The sequence below is a fragment of the Hypomesus transpacificus genome, chromosome 4, assembly GCF_021917145.1.
Source record: "Hypomesus transpacificus isolate Combined female chromosome 4, fHypTra1, whole genome shotgun sequence".
Lineage (NCBI taxonomy): Eukaryota > Metazoa > Chordata > Actinopteri > Osmeriformes > Osmeridae > Hypomesus > Hypomesus transpacificus.
Genome location: NC_061063.1, coordinates 284,796 through 308,845, shown reverse-complemented (window position 1 = coordinate 308,845; position 24,050 = coordinate 284,796). Strand labels below are relative to the sequence as shown.

At 44.5% G+C, this 24,050-nt stretch overlaps 1 pseudogene and 2 gene segments (V, D, J or C); 2 read left to right on the top strand and 1 right to left on the bottom strand.

Moving 5' to 3' along the window:
- Nucleotides 1–623: 623 nt before the first annotated feature.
- Nucleotides 624–2,022, bottom strand: LOC124467582. The segment is given in 2 exon segments: nucleotides 624–1,223; nucleotides 1,928–2,022. A coding segment is annotated over 1 exon segment (246 nt).
- A 9,855-nt stretch (nucleotides 2,023–11,877) lies between these two features.
- Nucleotides 11,878–12,419, top strand: LOC124467187. The segment is given in 2 exon segments: nucleotides 11,878–11,951; nucleotides 12,097–12,419. Coding segments are annotated over 2 exon segments (372 nt in total).
- A 2,986-nt stretch (nucleotides 12,420–15,405) lies between these two features.
- LOC124467387 lies at nucleotides 15,406–23,675 on the top strand (annotated as a pseudogene).
- Nucleotides 23,676–24,050: the final 375 nt, after the last annotated feature.

Genomic DNA, 24,050 nt, shown 5'->3' with positions numbered 1-24,050 from the left:
CTCACCTGACCCCAGGGGATTAAGGGGGATTATCATCAGGGTCCCACAGATTAGGGACCATGTTGTATCACTGCATATTAAACTATTGTCTTTAATGACTGAAGTCAAATGATGATCAGATTGAACATGAGTGATTTTATATAAGTTTGTCCTTACTGTGTGAACACAATCCCATGGTATCATGGTGGTAGATGGTAAACTCTCCTGTAGAGCTGAATGCTGTGTCATGATGACAGATGAATATCAATGATGATTGGAATTTGACTGGTGTGTGGTCTAGATCTGTTTATAGCCATGAACAGTGAGTATAGTTCAGTTGCACAGTTAGTGTAGTTACACCACATATTTAAATGTAAGACTCCTATATGTTTATTGTATGCACCTTCCTGCCAAAGTAAATTCCTTGTCTGTGCAAACTTTCATGGCGAATAAATCCCTTTCTGATTCAGATTCAGATTTGAAGTATTAGCGAAACAGTAAAGTTTGATAATCTATCATAGTGTTTCTTGTGTTGCTTAAAATGATCTGATGAAAATAAAGTAAAGCAATGAACTATTTCAACGTGCAATTCCATTTCATGATTACTGTAATCAACATGTTAATGAATAAAGTCAAATTCCTTATTTTCAAATTCAAGAATACTTCTTTATTGTCTAACTAAAACAACAACATTCAAGCATCAAAGCAAAGCCAACATACAGAGTGAATAGCGACCTCCAGCAGAACACATTAACACAGGCACTGATTACAGCTCACTGGACAGAGAGCAGCGACACGTGGACTCTAGCAAAGCTCCCTGTTAGTCTGCATGTGAGCCATCAGGAGAACAGAGAACGGCTGAACCCAGAACAGAGTCCCAGCAGAGGAAGCAGCCCCTCTCCACAGGGCTGGGTGAGCCTGGGGCTACTCTGAACACTGCTCTCTCTTCAGGGTGTGAGTGACCGTAGGCTGGGAGCTCTGGTGGGCCTCACAGGTCACCTCCAGCACACTGGTCCACTCCTGGGCAGTGAGAGTCAGGGTGCTGCTCCAGCTGTACTGGCCGTCCTTCTCCCAGAGCCCCCTGCTGGCCTCCTGGCTCTTCTTGCTGCTCCCGTCCACCTTCCAGCTGAGGGTCCAGTCTGAGGGGAAGCCCTGGTTGGCCAGACACATCAGCGTGGCCGTACTCTTACTGGACAGTTCCTCACTGGAGGGGGGCAGCACCGTCAGGGTGGGGGCACGGTTACCTGGAGACAAACACAATACGTCAGATTACAAACCTACTCAGCAGTTTAAGAGATTGTCTCTGAAGAGAGAGATGGACTTCTGCTATTTCAACCAAAGACTAATTACCTTTGCAGTCATTTGGAAATGTCAATAAGTTATCAAAGTGTTAACACAGAAATTACATTAAGTAAATACATGAACATAAGTAAATAGTATGTGACACGAGGCAACAAAATTAAGGTATTTTTTTGAGAAATGTAAATGATCATTTAAATGGTCACTGTCAGTGTAAAACCAACAGTTTGTATCAAAATAAGTCTGAAAAAAGTATAGAATCTAATTACATTTCATTAATATACATTGTAGATATTAACAAATGATCATGCAGGTGCATAAATAACTCAAAACAACATGTTAAATCTCATCAGACGATCAGTGCATCCACCCATGAACAAACAGCATTAAGATGAAGTAAAAACACAAACTAAAATCAAACAGTTGACATTTGTAATTTTACAGTATTCACCAGAAAAAATACCTAATTTTTACAACTGTTTCGATCTTAAGGATTTGAAGGTTTAACCATGTTGATTTCAAATAGAAAATTACAAAAAAAGAGGACACTTTTGGAAATAATTTAAATTCTTCATTGATATTTAAAAATATCAATGAAGAATCAAGCATTCAAAAAGTGAAATCCCTTTCAGTAAAGATTGTTACTTACTTCCAACATCTAGTCTGGTACCTCCACCAAAAGTGTACCACAGTGATTCAACCTCTATTACTGCCCGTACAAAAACCTCCCTCCTATTGCTGTTGGATTCACCACAGCTGAGTTAGACTTTAGTTTCTTTGTTGAAGCATCAAGAATTATTTCTCAATGACTGCTTTCAGCTAATTTTCAGAATTGTGAAAAAGCTTTAGATTTCTTCGTGTTTTTATTTTAAGCCTGAAATCTAGTTTTCCGAATTTTCTAAATGGTAAAAAAAAAAAACTATATTCAGAAAAGTGACACTTAATGTCAAGACATGTTTAGTAAAATACAGAGAAGATTCAATCTTGTTCAGATACTTACTTCCAACATCCAGTCTGGTGCCTCCACCAAAAGTCAACCACAGTGATTGACTCTGGTTAAGTCGTCGTACAAAAACCTCTCTGTGTTGTGATGCTGCAGCTCTACCAGAGCACACAGCTGCTGTCTGCTTCAACCTGGACTCACACAACACAACACTGGACTACAGCAGACTACACAATCCTGCACTACACTCTACTCTCTACAGCGGCTGAGGCTCTGTCTCCAGCATCATGTGACCTGGGTCTTTATCGTATTCCTACTCCATGTTTCAGGACCTACGCTGGTGAACCTGTCATGTGTCGTCCTCATCAGACTCCATGACAACAGCAGAGCCAGTGTCCAACATTACATCCACTGTTAGTATTCCTCCATATTGTCCACAGGCTAGAGAGCAGCTGGGACAGTGATCCATGTTGTATATGCCTTTCTTCTACATGCTGATCCCAGACTTAACAGTGGGGGTGAAGTCACAGTGGACAGACTCCACTAGCAGAGAATCCCAGCAGCTTTAGTTGACACAAGTGTTCACTGACTGATTTGAGGAACTTAGTCCAAGCATGAGTGAACAGGCTGATGATAGAATACAGGACCACATGAGGAAGACTATCTCTGCTGATCGTTTTGTTATCAAGATCAGAATGACAAGGAGACAGGTCAACAATGTTCATGTAGACAGAAGGTTATTACAGCGCCGTGACTCTGCATAGATTCTTTCATCAGCTGTCCGTCCGTCACCAGTTCACCTGCGTGTCTGTTAGCTCGTTAGCAAAGGGGAGATGGCCCTCGAGACCTGCGCAAAAAACGAAGCTCACAAGCTGAGCATAGAAGAAAATCAGTGTTCACTCGGTTCAGGATTCCCAGGAAAAAACTATGAGTGAAGTTACCTTGATATCATGTGCTTCTGTTAACAGAGCCCCCGAAAAGAGATGGTGGCACGACACAGCTGCTACTGTGCGGTTAATAAGACTGCTGCATGCAGCCTCCTTAACATCCAAAAGATGAACGTTCTAACATTCACACAAATTAATCCAAATTCTAACAGGTTTCGGACATAGATGACACAACTTTGCGTTTACACTACAGAGAATCTAGCAACTATGTTTGAGCACAACAAGACCGTTGCTTTTAGCGTGAATATCATCACTGTTGGCTTTACTGAACAACAGGTCACTGATAATAAATATATATCAGTAAATCACATGTATTCCGAGTCTGTTTGAAGAGAGATTGAGTCTGCAAAGTCAGTGGCATCACTCGAGTCCACACACAGACTGAGATACTGACACTGACCACTAGAGGGACACAGAGACTGTGATCATTGAGACACAGCATCAAGCCTCAGTTCACACATCTCTTTAACTACAGTTTCTCTGTGGGTCCAAGAAAGTGTGTCTGAACAGAGAAGACACTTTGCATAGGCAGCACATGCTTCAGTGGTCTGGGAGTGTTTATAGTCCTGTGAGTTTAACACCTCATGACTGAGAGCTGTCCTTCATGACAACAGAACCCACAACAACCATGACTCTGATCACCATCTTCATCTGGACTCTAGCTGTCTACATACAGGGTAAGAGAGTTCTGTCATAAAAGATCAACTTCAGTATTACCGGTAATGTTAACCACTTGTTAACCAATGCAATGTGTATGTCTTGACGTATCCAGATGTATCCTTAACATTTGTCTCTTCTTTCATCTTCTCTCTTCACACCCAGAGTCCAGAGGGCAGTACACTGTGACTCAGACTCCTGCAGTGAAAGCTGTTCCTGCAGGAGATACAGTTTCTATAGGATGTAGAGTTAGCAGTCCTGTGCACGGTAATACATATCTAGCCTGGTACCTCCAGAGACCAGGAGAAGCTCCTAAACTCCTCATTTACTACGCTACAACACTTCAGTCTGGGACTCCATCTAGATTCAGTGGTAGTGGATCTGGGAGTGACTTCACTCTGACCATCAGTGGAGTCCTGGCTGAAGATGCAGGAGATTACTACTGTCAGAGTTTACATTGTCCTAGTAGCTGTGTGTTCACACAGTGATACAGAGCCGTACAAAAACCTCCCTCAGTCAGACTGCACAGTGACTGCACTGCTACAGCTGAGACCTACTGCAGGTGCTGAGGGGGAAGAGACAGTGACATGGAACACTGACTGGCCTTTGTTACACTGAGATGAATATATCAGTGATGCTCATATGTTAACTAACCCACCCTCATGTCAAAGCACTCCTTAAAACATGTAAACATGTACATTTGTTCATAATGAATTTCTGTCCACCAATATTAATTATTTAGCTGTTATAAAAGGTGTCCCTATTGACACACTGACTCATTCAGACTCAGTGTTGATCAGAGACTGTTATCTTTTCAACAGGACTACAACAGAACATCATCACTGCCGTCATCAACATTCTCCTCTATCTCTTTGGTTGCCTTGTTCTCAAGCTCCTTCTTGTCTCCATCTCACCTCCATCCCTGGTCTCTTCTCTTCGCCTTCTCTCCTCCATTTGTATTTCCTCCTTTTGTCTCCCATTTGTTTTCCTCCCTGTCTCTCCTCCATGACTCTCTCCTGCTCTAACCTGTCCATTTTGTCTGCATGCTTTGGATCATCCATCACTTGCTCAACAAGCCTCTGTCCAGCAGCCTCTGAGCGCTGTACAAGACCAACTTCTCTCTGCAGGGACTCAGGGACTCTGTCTGTCTGGACTGGTCCTATTCATGTTCCTGCAGTCTTTTAATGTCTCTGGTTTTCTTTAAGTCTTTCAGATTCCTTCTGCAGGCCTTCTTGATGTCTTCCTCACTCTCCCGTTCTCTCTGCCTCATCCGTCTGCTGTCTCTCCTGCTTCTGCTTTCTTTCTGTCCCTCCCTTTATTCAAGTTCCCACCTCAGTTCTCTTTCAAGTGTTTCAATCACCCTCTGAAGGTGCTCTTTTGGTCTTTTTCTCTTCTCTCTATATTCCTTTTGCTCTCTCCCTCTCCTTCTCTTGTCGCTCCTGTTCTTGCAGATTTTTCATCTCTCTCTGTCTGTTATCCACTTCAGATGTTTCAACTTCACTTGTCAGTGCTTCTTTTTCACTTGCGCCCTCCATCCCATTTGGCATCACTGTCTATATTTGTCTGTCTTTCAAGTTTCCTCTTAGATCCTCTTTCTCTCTTGCATCCTCTCTCTCTCTCTCTCTCTCTCTCTCTCTCTCTCTCTCTCTCTCTCTCTCTCTCTCTCTCTCTCTCTCTCTCTCTCTCTCTCTCTCTCTCTCTCTCTCTCTCTCTCTCTCTCTCTCTCTCTCTTTCTATTTGTTTACGTCTTTCCTCCTCCTCGTGGAGCTCCTGTGCTCGTCGTCTCTCCAGATCTCTCCGTCTGTCATTTTCTCTTTCAAGTTGTCTTTGCAGGTCGTCCTTGACCGTGTCCACAGGCTTTCGTCTCTCCTTTAGTCTCCCAGTCTGTCTTTGCCTCAGTTGTCCTTCTCTCCTTTCCTCTTCTCTCTCTCTCTGTCTCATGCTCTCTTTGTCTTTCTAACTCGCCCTTTCCTCCAACTCTCCGTTTCTTCCCTTCCAACATCTCTCTGTTTTCCTGCTTGGCACCGTGACTCTGCATTGATTCTTTCATCAGCTGTCCGTCCGTCACCAGTTCACCTGTGTGTCTCTGTTAGCTCGTTAGTAAAGGGGAGATGGGCCTCGAGACCTGCGCACAAAACGTAGCTCACAAGCTGAGCATAATAGAACATCAGTGTTCACTCGGTTCAGGATTCCCAGGAAAAAACTATGAGTGAATTGACCTAGATAGCATGTGCTTCTGTTACTGTAACAGAGCCCCCGAAAACAGAGGGTGGCACGACACAGCTGCTACTGTGCACTAAATAAGACTGCTGCATGCAGCCTCCTTAACATCCAAAAGATGAACATTCTGACATTAACACAAATGGATCCAAATTCAAACAGCTTTCGGACGCTAGGGCACAAAAAGACTATTGTTTTTTGTGTGAATATCATCACTGTTGTATTTACTGAACAACAGGACACTGATAATGAGTATATCTCAGTAGATCACATGTATTCAAGGTGTGTTTGAAGAGAGGTCTGCAAAGTCAGCGGCATCACATTGAGTCCACTCACAGACTGAGATACCAACACTGACCACTAGAGAGACACAGAGACTGTGATCATTGAGACACAGCATCAAGCCTCAGTTCACACATCTCTTCACACTACAGTTTCTTTGTGGCTCCAAGAAAGTGTGTCTGAACAGAGAGGACACTTTGCATAGGCAGCACATGCTTCAGTGGTCTGGGAGTGTTTATAGTCCTGTGAGTTTAACACCTCATGACTGAGAGCTGTCCTTCATGACAACAGAACCCACAACAACCATGACTCTGATCACCATCTTCATCTGGACTCTAGCTGTCTACATACAGGGTAAGAGAGTTCTGTCATAAAAGATCAACTTCAGTATTCCCTCTAATTTAACCACTTGTTAACCACTGCAATGTGTATGTTTTTTCATATCCAGATGTATCATTAACATTTGCGTCTCTTCTTTCATCTTCTCTCTTCACACCCAGAGTCCAGAGGGCAGTACACTGTGACTCAGACTCCTGCAGTGAAAGCTGTTCTTGCAGGACATATAGTTTCTATAGGATGTAGAGTTAGCAGTCCTGTGTACAGTAGTAATTATCTAGCTTGGTACCTCCAGAGACCAGGAGAAGCTCCTAAACTCCTCATTTACTACGCTACAACACTTCAGTCTGGGATTCCTCCTAGATTTAGTGGTAGTGGATCTGGGAGTGACTTCACTCTGACCATCAGTGGAGTCCTGACTGAAGATGCAGGAGATTACTACTGTCAGAGTTTACACTGTCCTAGTAGCTGTGTGTTCACACAGTGATACAGAGCCGTACAAAAACCTCCCTCAGTCAGACTGCACAGTGACTGCACTGCTACAGCTGAGACCTACTGCAGGTGCTGAGGGGGAAGAGACAGTGACATGGAACACTGACTGGCCTTTGTTACACTGAGATGAATATATCAGTGATGCTCATATCTTAACTAACCCACTCTCAGGTCAAAGCACTCCTTAAAACATGTACATGTGTTTATGTTAATTCTGTCCACCAATAATCATTATTTAGCTGTTCTCAAAGGAGTCCCTATTGACACAATGACTCATTCAGACTCAGTGTTGATCAGTGACTGTTGTGTTTATAACAGGACTTAAGAGAACATCATCACTGCCGTCATCAACCTTCCTCTGTGACTTGTGTCTTGTTTCTCCATCCTCCTCCTGTCCTTGTGGTCTCTGCTCCTCTAGAATGTTCTGCTGTCTCTCCAGCTCCAGGTCTCTCCTGGCTCTTCTCTCTGTTCTCCTCCTGACTGCCAGTCTCACATTCTCCTGCCTCTCCTTCTCTGTCCTTGCAGATGATGGTTGTTCACAAGCCTGCTGTTGTCTGTCTTCCTCCTCCTTTCTCTTCTTCTACTGTTTCATTTTCTTATCCTCTCTCACAATTCTCTCCCGTTCTTGAAATAAATCTATTTGTGAATTGAATGCTTTTTGGAGACAATAGTTGTCTGCAGCTTTCACTTTCATGTCATACAACTTGGCTACCTGGGTTTTCTCCATCTCTCTTACTCTCTCCTCCTTCTCCTCCTCCCTCTCTTTCTCCTTTCCTCCTTTCTTCTTGGGTTGTTCTGTCTCTTTGGTTGCCTTGTTCTCAAGCTCCTTCTTGTCTCCATCTCACCTCCATCCCTGGTCTCTTCTCTTTGCCTTCTCTCCTCCATTTGTATTTCCTCCTTCTGTCTCCCATTTGTATTTCCTCCCTGTCTCTCCTCCATGACTCTCTCCTGCTCTGATCTGTCCATTTCGTCTGCATGCTTTGGATCATCCATCACTTGCTCAACAAGCCTCTGTCCAGCAGCCTCTGAGCGCTGTACAAGACCAAGTTCTCTCTGCAGGGACTCAGGGACTCTGTTTGTCTGGATTGGTCCACTTCATGTTCCTGCAGTCTTTTAATGTCTCTCTGGTTTTCTTGAAGTCTTTCAGATTCCTTCTCCAGGCCTTCTTGATGTCTCTCTTCCTCACTCTCCCGTTCTCTCTGCCTCATCCGTCTGCTGTCTCTCCTGCTTCTGCTTTCTTTCTGTCCCTCCCTTTATTCAAGTTCCCACCTCAGTTCTCTTTCAAGTCTTTCAATCACCCTCTGAAGGTGCTCTTTTGGTCTTTTTGTCTTCTCTCTATATTCCTTTTGCTCTCTCCCTCTCCTTCTCTTGTCGCTCCTGTTCTTGCAAACTTTCCATCTCTGTCTGTAATCCACTTCAGGTGTATCAACTTCCCTTGTCGGTGCTTCTTTTTCTCTTGCACCCTCCATCCCATTTGGCATCAATGTCTATATTTGTCTGTCTTTCAAGTTCCCTCTTAGATCCTCGTTCTGTCTTGCATCCTCTCTTTCTCTCTTTCTATTTGTTAACTTCTTTTCTCCTCCTCCTGGAGCTCCTGTGCTCGTAGTCTTTCCAGATCTCTCCGTCTGTCATTCTTTCTTTCAAGTTGTCTTTGCAGGTCCTCCCTGTCCGTGTCCACAGGCTTTCGTCTCTCCTTTTGTCTCCCAGTCTGTCTTTGCCTCAGCTGTCCTTCTCTCCTTTCCTCCTCTCTCTCTGTCTCATGCTCCCTTTGTCTTTAACTCTTGCCCTTTCATCTGTCTCTCCCTTTCTTCCCTTTCGAACATCTCTCTGTTTTTATGCTTGGCGCCGTGACTCTGCATTGATTCTTTCATCAGCTCTCCGTCCATCACCAATTAACCTGCGTGTCTCTGTTAGCTCGTTAGCAAAGGGGTGATGGGCCTCGAGATCTGCGCACAAAACGTAGCTCACAAGCTGAGCAAAGAAGAACATCAGTGTTCACTCGGTTCAGGATTCCCAGGAAAAAACTGAGTGAAGTTACCTAAATAGCATGTGCTTCTGTTAACAGAGCCCCCGAAAAGAGATGGTGGCACGACACAGCTGCTACTGTGCAGTAAATAAGACTGCTGCATGCAGCCTCCTTAACATCCAAAAGATGAACATTTTGACATTACTGTAACACAAATGAATCCAAATTCAAACAGGTTTCGGACATAGATGACACAACTTTGCCTTTACACTGCAGAGAATCTAGAAACTATGCTAGAGCACAACAAGACCGTTGCTTTTTGTGTGAATATCATCACTGTTGGCTTTACTGAACAACAGGTCACTGATAATAAATATATCTCAGTAAGTCACATGTATTCCGTGCGGCATCACTTTAAGTCCACTCACAGACTGAGATACTGACACTGACCACTAGAGGGACACAGAAACTGTGATCTTTGAGACAAAGCATCAAACCTCAGTTCACACATCTGTTCAACGACAGTTTCTTTGTGGGTCCAAGAAAGTGTGTCTGAACAGAGAGGACACTTTGCATAGGCAGCACATGCTTCAGTGGTCTGGGAGTGTTTATAGTCCTGTGAGTTTAACACCTCAGGACTGAGAGCTGTCCTTCATGACAACAGAACCCACAACAACCATGACTCTGATCACCATCTTCATCTGGACTCTAGCTGTCTACATACAGGGTAAGGGAGTTCTGTCATACATGATCCTCTTCAGTATTACCTCTAATGTTAACCACTTGTTAACCACTGCAATGTGTATGTTTTGACATATGCAGATATATCCTTAATATTTGTCTCTTCTTTCATCTTCTCTCTTCACACCCAGAGTCCAGAGGGCAGTACACTTTGACTCAGACTCCTTCAGTGAAAGCTGTTCTTGCAGGACATACAGTCTCTATAGGATGTAGAGTTAGCAGTCCTGTCTACAGTAGTAATTATCTAGCCTGGTACCTCCAGAGACCAGGAGAAGCTCCTAAACTCCTCATTTACTTGGCTACAACACTTCAGTCTGGGACTCCACCTCGATTCAGTGGTAGTGGATCTGGGAGTGACTTCACTCTGACCATCAGTGGAGTCCTAGCTGAAGATGCAGGAGATTACTACTGTCAGAGTTTACACATCACCAGTGTCTATGTGTTCACACAGTGATACAGAGCCATACAAAAACCTCCCTCAGTCAGACTGCACAGTGACTGCACTGCTACAGCTGGGACCTACCGCAGGTGCTGAAGGGGAAGAGACAGTGACATGGAACACTGGTCAGTAGATGAGGTCACATGACACATCAAATATCACAAACTGTACACACCCTCTGTCTCTCCCTGAAAACCATCATGATGATGAGGATGATGATCATTGCATAGTTTCAATGTTGCAATATTGCATTATAATAGTGATAGTCATCATAATCAATATGATCTGTAATTTCATATTGGGTGCTGGGTGGAGGTGGTGTGTCTGGTGATGAAGGCACCATGGGAGCTCAGTCTCAGTGGGGTTCCACACACGTCAACATCTTAACTCATCCTGTACTGTGAGTCTCTACTGTCTCCTCACTGTATCAAGCTGGAAGACTTGAGGAATTTTTTAAGAACTAATTAGCATCTGCAACATGACTTGGCCTTGGTACAACAGGAGCCTAAATTAAAAAAATTACTATCAGTGTATCAATTAACAAGCCACATGGGCAGCTGGGGGTCAGATGGTTGAGCGGTTAGGGAATCGGGCTATTACATCAGAAGGTTGCCAGGTCGATTCCCGGCATGCCAAATAATGGTGTGTCCTTGGGCAAGGCACCCTACTTGCCTCGGGGGTAATGTCCCTGTACTTACTGTAAGTCGCTCTGGGTAAAAGCGTCTGCTAAATGACTACATGTACAGGATATTCTTTTCAAATGACTTACTTAAAGATATTAGTGAGTACTGACAAAGACTGTCTCATCCATTTTGTACAGAATACGATTTTTTCAGTCTGCCCGTTTTCAAGTTTTCTTTAAAACTTCTTTACTAGAAACTGTTCTGTGCTCAGCCATTCTGTATGCTGCTGATGGTTAACACAAGGCCGGCCCAAGGCATAAGCGAACTAAGCGGCTGCTTAGGGCCCCTGTGGCTATCAGAGCGCCCCCAAGAGCAAATGAAATGACAGTTTAATGTATTATGTAAAAATGTATCTATAATTCTTTTTTAATCGGCAACGATAAGCGACGCAGAGGGCCCCCTAAATCAATTTTGCTTAAGGTCCGATAAAGGCTTGGGCCGGCCCTGTGTTAACATGTAGACTAACAGGATGCTTTGCTAGAGTGTCCATGTCACTGTCAATAGTTAAATCTAAAAAGCACCTATATTTGTTCCACATTCATTCTTGGCATGTGGTATCATATAGGGAGGAGCTGAGATATAGATGTAAAGGATTTAAAGGAGAACACCTTTCACTGCAGGAGTCTGAGTTACATTGTTCTTTCCTTCGGACTCCATGTTAACCCACTCACAGACTGAGATACTGACACTGACCACTAGAGAGACACAGAGACCGTGATCATTAAGACACAGCATCAAGCCTCATTTCACACATTTCTTCAACTCCAGTTTCTCTGTGGGTCCAAGAAAGTGTCGAACAGAGAGGACACTTTGCATAGGCAGCACATGCTTCAGTGGTCTGGGAGTGTTTATAGTCCTGTGAGTTTAACACCTCATGACTGAGAGCTGTCCTTCATTACAACAGAACCCACAACAACCATGACTCTGATCACCATCTTCATCTGGACTCTAGCTGTCTACATACAGGGTAAGAGAGTTCTGTCATAAAAGATCAACTTCAGTATTACCTCTAATGTTAAAGACTCGTTAACCACAGCAATGTGTATGTTTTGACATATCCAGATGTATCCTTAATATTTGTCTCTTCTTTCATCTTCTCTCTTCACACCCAGAATCCAGAGGGCAGTACACTGTGACTCAGACTCCTGCAGTGACAGCTGTTCCTGCAGGAGATACAGTCTCTATAGGATGTAGAGTTAGCAGTCCTGTGTACGGTAGTATTTATCTAGCCTGGTACCTCCAGAGACCAGGAGAAGCTCCTAAACTCCTCATTTACTACGCTACAACACTTCAGTCTGGGACTCCATCTAGATTCAGTGGTAGTGGATCTGGGAGTGACTTCACTCTGACCATCAGTGGAGTCCTGGCTGAAGATGCAGGAGATTACTACTGTCAGAGTTTACACATCACCAGTGTCTGGGTGTTCACACAGTGATACAGAGCCATACAAAAACCTCCCTCAGTCAGACTGCACAGTGACTGCACTGCTACAGCTGGGACCTACTGCAGGTGCTGAGGGGGAAGAGACAGTGACATGGAACACTGGTCAGAAGATGAGGTCACATGAAACATCAAATATCACATACTGTACACACCCTCTGTCTCTCACTGAAAACCATGACGATGATGAGGATGATAATCATTGCATAGTTGCAATGTTGCAATATTGCATCATAATAGTGATATTCATCATAATCAATATGATCTGTAATTTTCGGACTATAAGGCGCACCTGAATATAAGCCGCAGCAGCTAAATTGAATGATGTGTACATATATAAGCCGCACTGGACTATGAGCCGCAGGGTCAAAAAATGGGAACAAAGGCGTGGCTTAGAGTCCCAATATTACGGTGGTTTCCATACAATACTTCCTTCTAAGGTATGGGATGAGATGTCAAGTTTCTGCATAGAATACTACAGTATTCTGCTACTCCCAGAGTAGAGCATCACTTTGTATCACTGCACATTAAACTATTGTCTTTAATGAATTAACTCTAATGATGTTCAGATTGAACATGAGTGATTTTGGCTCTGAGTGATTTTCAGGCGGTCCTTACCGTGTGAACACAATCCCATGGTATCATGATAGTACAAGGTAAACTCTCCTTTTCTGCAATATTTATGGGAATTCTTATGGGAAATTCTGTTTTTAACTGACATCTTTATTCTTCAAAGGAAACCATTGCCATCTCTCAAACCCCTCCAATTGGACCTGTGATCTGAGGTTGTTCTTAACGTATAGATCAGCAAAAAAAAAAGTTTATTAATACTTTCTACGTCAGTGCCGGTCCTTGCACATTCGGCGCCCTAGGCGAGATGTATGAACAGCGCCCCCCCCCCCCGGGCCACAAATCGGGGTGCCGCCCCCCAACCGCAACACGGATATGTGATATTGGCACCCTCTGCTGGTGGTGCGGGGCAGTTAATTAATGGATGAACTTCGGAATTTGCCACCGCCCTCTTGATGCCGCCCTAGGCTGCTGCCTATGTCACCTATGCCTAGGAGCGGCCCTGTTCTAAGTACTGAAGTCAGAAAGCTTATTTTGGGATATGAAGAAGCTGATGTGCATAACAGTCACCTCATCTCTAATCTGGAGTTACCCTCTGACATTAACCACACATCTAAATGACATGTGACTCCAACGTGTACTTAAACATGTGCGTGAAATGCCACAAGATGTTCCTGGATCACTATGCAGTCCAAGTGCTGCAGTGCCCCTGGACACTGACCGGATCTCAGGATGTTCTACAGGAACGCTGGTACCATCTGCAGACTTCTGTAGGAGATTTCTATAGAATATTTCTTTCTTGCATGTGTGTGTGTGTGTTTGTGTATGTGGAAAGGATGTTTATGTGATTAGCATTTGAGGTTACCTGAGGTGATAAGTCCTTTGAGGACAAAATTAAACAAACACCATGTCCTTAAAGTAAGTATCTGCTGCAGCAGATGTCTTCCTATGAAGAGAGAGATAGATACCTTGAAGGCACCAATGAAATGATTCATTTGGGTGAATTTGCTTTCAGGCTTCCTCTCTACCCGAATAGCCATCTTAAAGGTTACGATTGTGATATCCCCAGGGCACACATTAAAGCCTAAGTTATGGACTCTCTGTGTTATCACCGCCACATTAGGTAAACTGTGCTAGCGAGACCAGCTGTATGTTTAAAGCCTCATTCGTCTCTGTGGAACCCAACATCTACAAAAGAAACCAATGTTCGTCCATTTGAAGTGACCCCTACATTTGACATCCCGTCCTCAATGACAGTTGAACACGCTGTTTGGTCGTTGGCTCTGGACAGTAGATGCCAGATTAGGAGGAAGTGATCTTGACTCCCAACCGCAGTAGTTCTGTGTCCTAATCCACATGCCATTGTGAAGGCAAGACACAGTCAAACTGTCACACATGCAAAGACACACTCATTATGCCCCCACACACACGTAGACAGCGGTAATCTACAGTACATACAGGAAGCAGTTTTATATGTCTTCTTCTTCTTGTCCCGTCCCCCCCCACACACACACACATCACTTGTGGTGTGGGGGGTTTGAGCTGTCAGCACCTGCCTGGTCGTTGGTCTGGCAACGCTGGACCTGGTCGTCAACCGGAAAGCAGTCTCCATGACGGCTAACAGCAAGTGTCCCAGTCCTGTCCCATATCTATAAAGTTGAACAATGGATTTTGGTGTTTCAAAACCCATCGACACTGTATGACTATGTTTAGCCTGTGTTCTGCTCCTCTCTCTCACCAACCGTCTCTGGAGGAGGGGATCCCTCTCTGAATTGCTCCTCCCAAGGTTTCTTCAATTTTTTCTCCTGTTGGGAGTTTTTCTGGGAGTTTTTCCTTGTCTTCCTTGAGGGTTTAGGTGGGTTGAGGGGCAGTTCTATGGGCGCATGTGAAGCCCTTTGTGACATGCTTGCGTGTAAAAAGGGCTGTACAAATACATTTGATTTGATTTGATTTGACTATGAGAACTCTGATTTCTGAACTTTGATTTGCTGAATGACATCATATTTTACCATCACATTCGAATGGACTCTGGCTCTTGTGATAAGATCAATCAATACCGTTGGTCTAAAATGATTAGCTGTCAGTGTAATTTGCCTCAATAGCTGCAAAGATCAATGAGTACAGATAATCATCATTTTCAAATCAATCATGATTTGATGCGTTTGTCCTTTTCTCTTTCTCTCTCATTCCTATTTACACACACACACACACACACACACACATGCACACGTGATAAAAGATGAGGATGTGTAATCAACGCTGCCGACACATTGTTGATGAGTTTTATCTTGTGGAAGAATGTCTCGAAAGGACAAGGTCAAGGATCACATGGTGTGACTGGATGGAACAGGGTTTGGCTCCGGACAGACATCCACCCAGCCCTCTCACTAACCCTCAGCTCACTTGCCAGCATGCACATGGAGGAGAAGACCGAGTGTGTGTCCCTGTCTCCGCAGGGCCCCCCGGGCCCCCCTAAGTGTGAGCTAGTGTGCATCTTTGGGACGGGCGACCTGGGCCGTTCTCTGGGCCAACGTCTGCTCCAGGCGGGTTACAGGGTGGTGTTTGGTAGCAGGAGACCCCACAGCTGTGGCCCTCTGCCCCAGGGAGCACAGGTACCTGTCTGTCTGACTGACTGCCTGTTGGTCTATCTGTCTGTCTGTCTATATGTCTGTCTGTCTGGCTAGTTGGCTGTCTGGCTGTCGGTCTGACTGTTGATCTGTTGGCCTGTTGGCCTGTCTGTCTGACTGTCGGTCTGTCTGACTGTCTCTCTGTCTGACTGTCTGCCTGTTGGTCTATCTGTCTGTCTGGCTGGCTGTCTGTCTGACTGTCTGCCTGTTGGTCCATCTGTCTGTCTGTCAGTCCATATGTCTGGCTGTCTGGCTGTCTGGCTGTTGGTCTGACTGTTGATCTGTTGGCCTCTCTGTCTGACTGCCTGTCTTTGCCTGTCTGTCTGTTTGTTTACATGCATGTTTGCTTGCTGGTTTTTGTACATGTTATCATGTTAATGATGCATGAACTTGGGTGAACTTGAACATGTGTTACTGTACATTTCCAGGTCAAGGTTCATGCAGCAGCTGCCCAGTCAGCCCAGCTGGTCTTCATAGCTGTCCACAGAGAACACTATGACTTCCTGGAGTCGCTAGGAGCACAGCTCAAGGGGAAGGTCAGCTCTCCATAGCCTCATGTCCTCCTCATGAATATGTATCGTCTTTGATCATCTCATTGGAGAACATCAGCTGTTTGTGATTGAGTTATCTGATGATGGATGTCCTGATTGGATGGCAGGTGTTGGTGGACATCAGTAACAACCAGAAGAAAGACCAATACCTCGAGGCCAACGCAGAGTACCTGCAGAGGTGAGGAATACACACAAAAGTAATATACAATGTACTTTGACTCTGTCTTGACTCATTTCTAAGAGGTTATGTGTGTTTGTGTTTGTGGAAATGTATGTGTTCGTGTGTGCTTTTCTAAGTGTGTGTATTTTTGTGTACGTGGGTGTGTGTGTGTTGGTGTGTGTGTGTGTTGGTGTGTGTGTGTTGACGTTTCTCACCAGACTGGTCCCTGGAGCGTCTGTGGTCAAAGGCTTCAACACCCTGTCTTCCTGGTCTCTGCTGAATGGACCACTGGAAGGGAAACAGGTGGGGGTGTAGGAGAGGAAGGGGCTGAGAGAAGAGAGAGAGAAAGACAGAGAGAGAGAGCAGGGTTAAGGAGTTCTGAAAGAAGGAGAGAGCGGGCAAGGAAGGGGGCCATATGAGGGGTGGGCGAGGGAGAAATAGCGAGAGGGAAAATATATGGATACAGTCTAAACCTGTCAGGGTTGGTTCACTAAGAATAGAGTACTTGTGATTATCCTGTCTGGTTGATGCTGTGTGGATCACTGCAGATTGTTTTGTTTGTGTTCCCCTGACAATGATTGATTGATTGACTTCATTGATCCTGCACCGGTGAAATGTCCCTACAACAGTCGATTTAAATAGGAAAAGAATATTAAAATGATGAAGAAATCCGAAAATATAAATATAAAACAGTGCAAAGGACGTACAAAAACATACACCTATGTACAAAAATATACACTTAAAAACTGTGTTTACTAGTAATGCAGTTTACAGTGATTAATGACCGTGTACACATTATTGCACATGTTGGTTCACAGTCTGATGGCGGAGGAGAAGAAGGACCTACGGAACCGTTCTGTTTTACATTTCAAGTGCCGCAATGTATGATGAAGCAAGGATAGCATGAATACTAACTACACACACACACACGTTGTAGGCAAACAGGCATGTGCACACACTGACACCACATGCACACCCCAAGGCACACGTAAGTAGTAGTATACACATACTCACACAAACTATGTGTTGCAGAGATGAGACCAACATTTCAGCCTCAGTTCCAGAACAGAAACACAAACACATTCAACCCTCCTGAGAGCAAACCTGATTCTGCCTCGCATTCTTTTCAAACATTCACACCCTTACATTCTCATCACACACACATACACTCATCATAGACACACACACACACACACACTGATCACAGATACACAAAAACACAGTCACACACTTAAACATACGCACACACAAGCACACACACGTGATCACTCACTACTGTAGAGGGCTGTTGTTTGTGTGTTTACGTGTACGTGTGTGTGTGCGCACACGTGTGTGTTACTCCCTGGCCGGCAATTTGATTCGATCCACGGTGGGGTTGTGCTCGCGTCACATTCAGATAGTGGTCTTGTCTGTCCCTTCATCCTCTGCTGTGTCTGCCACTGTAATAGAGTAGGACATGGCTGCCTGACTAGTCCACTTACACACACCTGGGGAAAACTTGTGCTATTCCTCTGCCTGAAAGATCTGCCAAAACTGTATTGAACTATTGAAATCGAACCGTACACACACACACACACAAGCTCAGACACATTTATACCCAGAAAGAACAACACAATAGATTTACAGAAACAGGTAGTGTAAAGATCTTTTTTCACAATCTGCAGTTTCTCTAGAGTTTGGTGTGTGGGTAAAGATGCCTGGTCTGTTTGTATGTTAGCAGGTTCTGAAACAGCCACATTGTGGTCAATTCACTTTTCCAGAATTGAAGTGATTTCATTTCTTCAAATTGTGCAAATGTTAAAAATACATTTAAAAATAAGATCAAAAATACCTTTTTAATGCCTTTTTCAGTTTTGTATGTGTGGGTGTATGTGTTCCAGAAGGATGCATCAATTGTAGATGCCCGATGTATAACTGATGCCCAGTGACTGTGTGTGTATGTGTGTGTATGTGTGCAGGTGTGCTTGCGTGTGTGTCTTCCAGAGGCATGCATCAATTGTATAGCTGACACCCAGTGTCTGTGTGTGTGTGTTTGTGGGTGGGCGTGTGCATGTGTGTGTGTTCCAGAAGTATACACCAATTGCATAGCTGATGCCCTGTGTCTCTGTGTGTGTCTGTGTGTGTTTCTTCAGGTGTTAGTGTGTGGGGACAGTGCGGTGGCCAAGCAGGGCGTGGTGGAGCTCGCCACCAGGCTGGGCCTCAGCTCCCTGGACCGGGGCTGCCTCTCCTCAGCCCGGGAGCTGGAAGACATCCCCCTGCAGCTGTTCCCTCAGTGGAGGCTCCCCCTGCGCCTGGCTGTCGGCCTCACAGCCTCCTTCTTCTTCTACCTGCTCGTCAGAGACGTCATCTACACATACGCCACCCAGGGCAAAGACGTCTCCTTCAGGATCGTGGTCTCCCTGGCCAACAAGGTAGCACACAGCTACAGTCTGATTTAGATGGCTGTTTTCCAGCTCGGTGATCTAATCCGTGTGTGTGTGTGTGTGTCCGAGAAGGTGTTCCCCATCGTGTCTCTGATCATGCTGTCTTTGTGTTACCTGCCTGGTGTTCTGGCAGGGATCCTGCAGCTCTACAGAGGGACCAAGTACAGGTCAGTCACCTGCTGGATGCTCAGCACTGATAGGCTGTAGGCCGGAGGGGAGGGGCTCTTTTCAGACACGGTATTGGTTAGAACTGTGACTCTAAATCCCAGTCCTCGTGCCCCCCTGCCACATGTTTCAGATGTTTCACTGCTCCAACACACCTGATTCAAATGAGTGGGTCATTATCAAGCTCAGCAGAATCAGGTGTGTTGGAGCAGGGGAACATCTACAACATGCAGGGCAGGGGGGCACAAGGACCAGGATTGAGAGCCACTGGGTGAGACAGACTGTGATGTGTTTTCAGTCGATTCCCTGATTGGCTGGACCGCTGGATGCTGTGCAGGAAGCAGCTGGGTCTGCTGGCGTTGGGCTTTGCCTGCCTACATGTCATCTACACTCTGATCATCCCCATTCGCTACTCGGTCAGACACACCCTCATCTCCCGGGTGGTCAACGAGGTACAGTAGGCAATGGTGCAAATCGTGTTCAACTGGTAGGAGGTCTGCTGCTTAAAGGTCTATCTATCTGTCCATCCATCTTTCATCTGTCCATCTCAATCTTTCTCTGTATTTGTCTGTCTCAACCTATCTCACTCTGTGTCTCTCAATCTTTCTTCCGCTCTCTCTATCTTTCTCTCTGTCTCTCTCAATCTTTATTCCCCTCTCTCTCTCTCTTTCTCTCTGTCTCTTTCAATCTCTCTCCCTCCCTCTCTTTCTCTCTCCCTCATTCTGGATCTCTCTGTCAGATGAAGAACAACAACAAGAGCACTCCTTTTGACTTTGACAACACGGAGGCCTGGGCCACGGACTCCTTCTACATGCTGGGAGTCCTGGGGTTCTCTCTCTACATCCTGCTGGGTCTCACCTCTCTACCATCGGTGGGCGCCACTCTCAGCTGGAGGGAATTCACTTTTGTGCAGGTCTGTGTGGGTATGTGTGTACAGTGTGTGCGTGTGTGTTCATGTGTGTAGGTGCGCGTGCATGTTGGGGGCTGTGTGTGTGTGTGCGCCCAGCCTGTTCCTTGCAATACACTGTTATTCTCTGTTATCAGTCATCTACAGTTGCACTACCAACTGTTGATATTATACATTGCTTAATGTATAATTGAAAGTGACATTCAAGTCTTCCAATACTCACCATATAGACCACAGTGAAAGCAAATATACTGCTCCAAAAATTGTGTTGTGCAATTCAACTATGTAAAGAAAAAAGTATTTACAGTAATAAGACGGGCGGGAGAGGTGTGTGCATGTGGGTATTTCTGTCTGTGTGTGCATGAGTGTGTGCATGGGTGCGGTGCGAGTGTATGTGCATGCATGCGTGCATGTGTGTTTGTCTGTGTGTTCGTGACATACAGTGCCCTCCAAAAGTATTGGAACAGTGAGGCCAATTCCTTTATTTTTGCTGTAGACTGAAAACATTTGGGCTTGACATCAAACGATGAATGTGAAACCAGAGATCAACGTTTCAGCTTTTATTTCCAGGTATTTACATCAGGATCTGATGCACAAATTAGAAAATATCACCTTTTTGTTCGAACCCACCCATTTGTCACGTGAGCAAAAGTATTGGAACATGTGACTGACAGGTGTGTTTTGTTGCCCAGGTGTGTCCTATTACATACATTATTCAATCAATAAATACCACTGAATGTCTACACTCAGGTTCAGATTGGGTAAGATAGGTTTTGTCTATGCAGACTGTATTCAGAGGTGAAAACAACATGAAAACCAGAGCGCTGTCTTTGGGTGAAAAACAAGCAATTGTGAGTCTTAGAGAAGATGGAAAATCAATCAGAGCCATTGCAGAAACATTGGCCATAGCCAGTACAACCATTTGGAATGTCCTGAAGAAGAAGAAAACTACTGGTGTACTAAGTAACAGACGTCGAACAGGTAGACCAAGGAAAACATCAGCAGTTGATGACAGAAACATTGTAAGAGCTGTAAAGAAAGACCCTAAAACAACTGTTAGTGAGATCAGCAACAACCTCCAGATGGCAGGAGTGAAGGTATCACTATCTACTGTTCGCAGAAGACTTCATGAACAAAAGTACAAGGGCTACACCCAGGGCCGTAACTACCATTGAGGACACCGAGGTCGTGTCCTCGGTATTTTTTTTCGTATTTCTGTTTTTTTTTTTTGCTTAAATCGTGGTATATAAACTCAAAATAAAGTACACGTGAAACTGACTGCAGGACGATGATCTTGGTCTCCCACAAACCGTAACGTGATTTTATACTTGAAGAGCCGAGTAGCTCAAGAGTTTGGACATATGTGCTGCGCGTCATCAACAAAACGTACTGTCGTTATGGTAACCACCAAACACAAGTCGGACGCTGATGTTTCCGCCATAGACATACCGCTACTGTTAGTGAATAGCCTATGTTAGTTACAGTCACTGGAAGAGGAGCGCAGCAAACTAAACATGTAGGTTAAGAGAAGTTTAAGTGGCAGATGACTGTGAGAAGAAAGATTCATTTTCATGTGGAAATATTGTATTGCAGCAGCGTACTACTCAGATAAGGAAACATCAAATCAAAGTTTGGTTAACTCCGTCAGTACTGTACTGTACCGGTTGTCAATCAATTTCCACCGGTTGAATCAACATTCATTTTGCGATTGATATGATATGTCATTGATGTGATTGATTGAAAATGAAATTCAGTGGCAATTGGGAAATATCAAACTGACTCGCTATCGCTCGGTCGATACGTTCCAGCCTCAGTTTGATATTTCCCGGCATGACCGAACGGTCGAGGTTAGTAAGTAGTTTATTATATGGCAATTTTAGATTCTTTTCATTTTGTAAACGAAAATAAATGGTACCTTTAGGCTAATTGTAGCTAGCTCTTAAGTCTTCTCACGGTGTGTTTCATGTGTTGCCAAGCAACTCATTACTTTTGATAGAAAGCGGACAACATGGTTCTGCTAAAATGGCTTTAATTTCATCACAAAATAACGACACAAGTGATTCAAAGAGTCTGGTCTTCATCCTCACTTTCGATGACAAAGCTTTTCAGCATCATCTGGATAGTAAAACTCAGCAGCTGACTCGTCGATATCGCTCATTTTGAAGCTGACGTCAGAGGGCAATACGGATCCGTATTGACCGGCGAGGAGGGCAACACGCTGGGGTGACTACCCGTTATCCAATCAAAACGCTCGTACCGTCGTTGCCATATAATAATAATTTAAAAAAAATTGTGGTAACTTGCCCTTACTTCATGAGTCCCATAAAGGTCCTTCAAAAAGCCTCAGAATGCCCCATGTTTACCTCAAACTTTCAAAAGCTCCACACCGCCCCATATTCAAATGTCATAATGATGATGTTTTTGCTCCTTAATACTCAATAAGAGAAAATGGCCATATTTAAATAATGTAATTTAAAAAAAATCCGGGGGAGCATGCCCCCGAACCCGCCTAGAAGTTCTGACTCATGACCTCAGTATTTTTTGGGGCCTGCGTACGGCCCTGGCTACACCAGAAGATGCAAACCACTCATTAGCAAGAAGAATAGGAAGGCCAGGCTGGAATTTGCCAAAAAGTACAGAGATGAACCTCAAAAATTCTGGGACAAAGTTTTATGGACTGATGAGACAAAGATTAACATTTACCAAAGTGATGGAAAGGCTAAAGTTTGGAGAAAGAAAGGAACTGCTCATGATCCCAAACACACAAGCTCATCTGTGAAACACGGTGGAGGTAATGTCATGGCTTGGGCTTGCATGGCTTCTTCTGGGACGGGCTCATTAATCTTCATTGAGGATGTAACACATGATGGCAGCAGCAAAATGAACTCGGAAGTCTACAGAAACATTTTGTCTGCCAATTTAAGGAAAGATGCAACCAAACTGATTGGCAGAGCCTTCATCATGCAGCAAGATAACGACCCAAAACACACTGCCAAAACAACAAAGGAGTTCATCAGGGGCAAGAAATGGAAGGTATTAGACTGGCCAAGTCAATCTCCAGACTTAAACCCTATAGAGCATGCATTTTACCTGCTTAAGAGGAGACTGAAGGGAGGAACCCCACAAAACAAACAACAACTGAAAGAGGCTGCAGTGAAAGCCTGGGAAAGCATCAAAAAGGAAGAATGCAAAAGTTTGGTGACGTCAATGGGTCACAGACTTGCTGCAGTTATTGAAAGCAAAGGATTTGCAACTAAATATTAAGTCTTATTCACTTAAATATGTTTTAAGTATATCTGTTCCAATACTTTTGCTCACATGACAAATGGGTGGATTCAAACAAAATGTGATATTTTCTTAGTTGTGCATCAGATCCTGATGTAAATACCTGGAAATAAAAGCTGAAACGTTGATCTCTGGTCTCACGTTCATTATTTGATGTCAAGCCCAAATGTTTTCAGTCTACAGCAAAAATAAAGGAATTCGCCTCACTGTTCCAATACTTTTGGAGGGCACTGTATACCTGTGGGAGTTATTTGTGAAACACACTTCTGTCTCCTCCCCTGCAGTCCAAGTTGGGCCACCTCACCTTGCTGCTCTGCACCACCCACGCCTACCTGTATGGCTAGGACAAGTTCCTGCGTTTCTCCACCTACAAGTGGTGGACCCCTCCAGGCTACATGCTGTGTCTAGTGCTGCCCACCGTGGTGCTGGTGCTCAAGCTGCTGCTCATCAGCCCCTGTGTGGAGCGCAGCCTCAGTCGCATACGGCAGGGCTGGGAGAGGGGGCAGTCTGGGGGGGCGGCTGGAGGGGAGGCTGGAGGGCCGGGGAAGAGCATCCATCTCTAAGACACCAGCTTGCATTGTCAGTAACAGGGACATTTCCAATCACATTTTGTGGGTTTCAACTGGACAAGGGTGAAATGCATCTTTGGTGCGCTATCCGTTACCCCCCCCCCCCCCCCCCCCCCCCCCCTACACACACACACAACATCGAACAACATAACCGTACTCAATGTGTGTAAACAAGAAACATTGATCTTGTCAGTTTCTGATTATTTCTGATTATATATGGAAATACATGAAATCACTTGTCATGGCACTGTGGAGTTAAAAACATTTTATGCTATGAGTTTAATTATAAACAAAAGTTGTTGTTGTGGCCGAAGATAAAACTAGATTCCGACTGACGGAAACTTGGACTTCAGTCGGTTATGACTGATA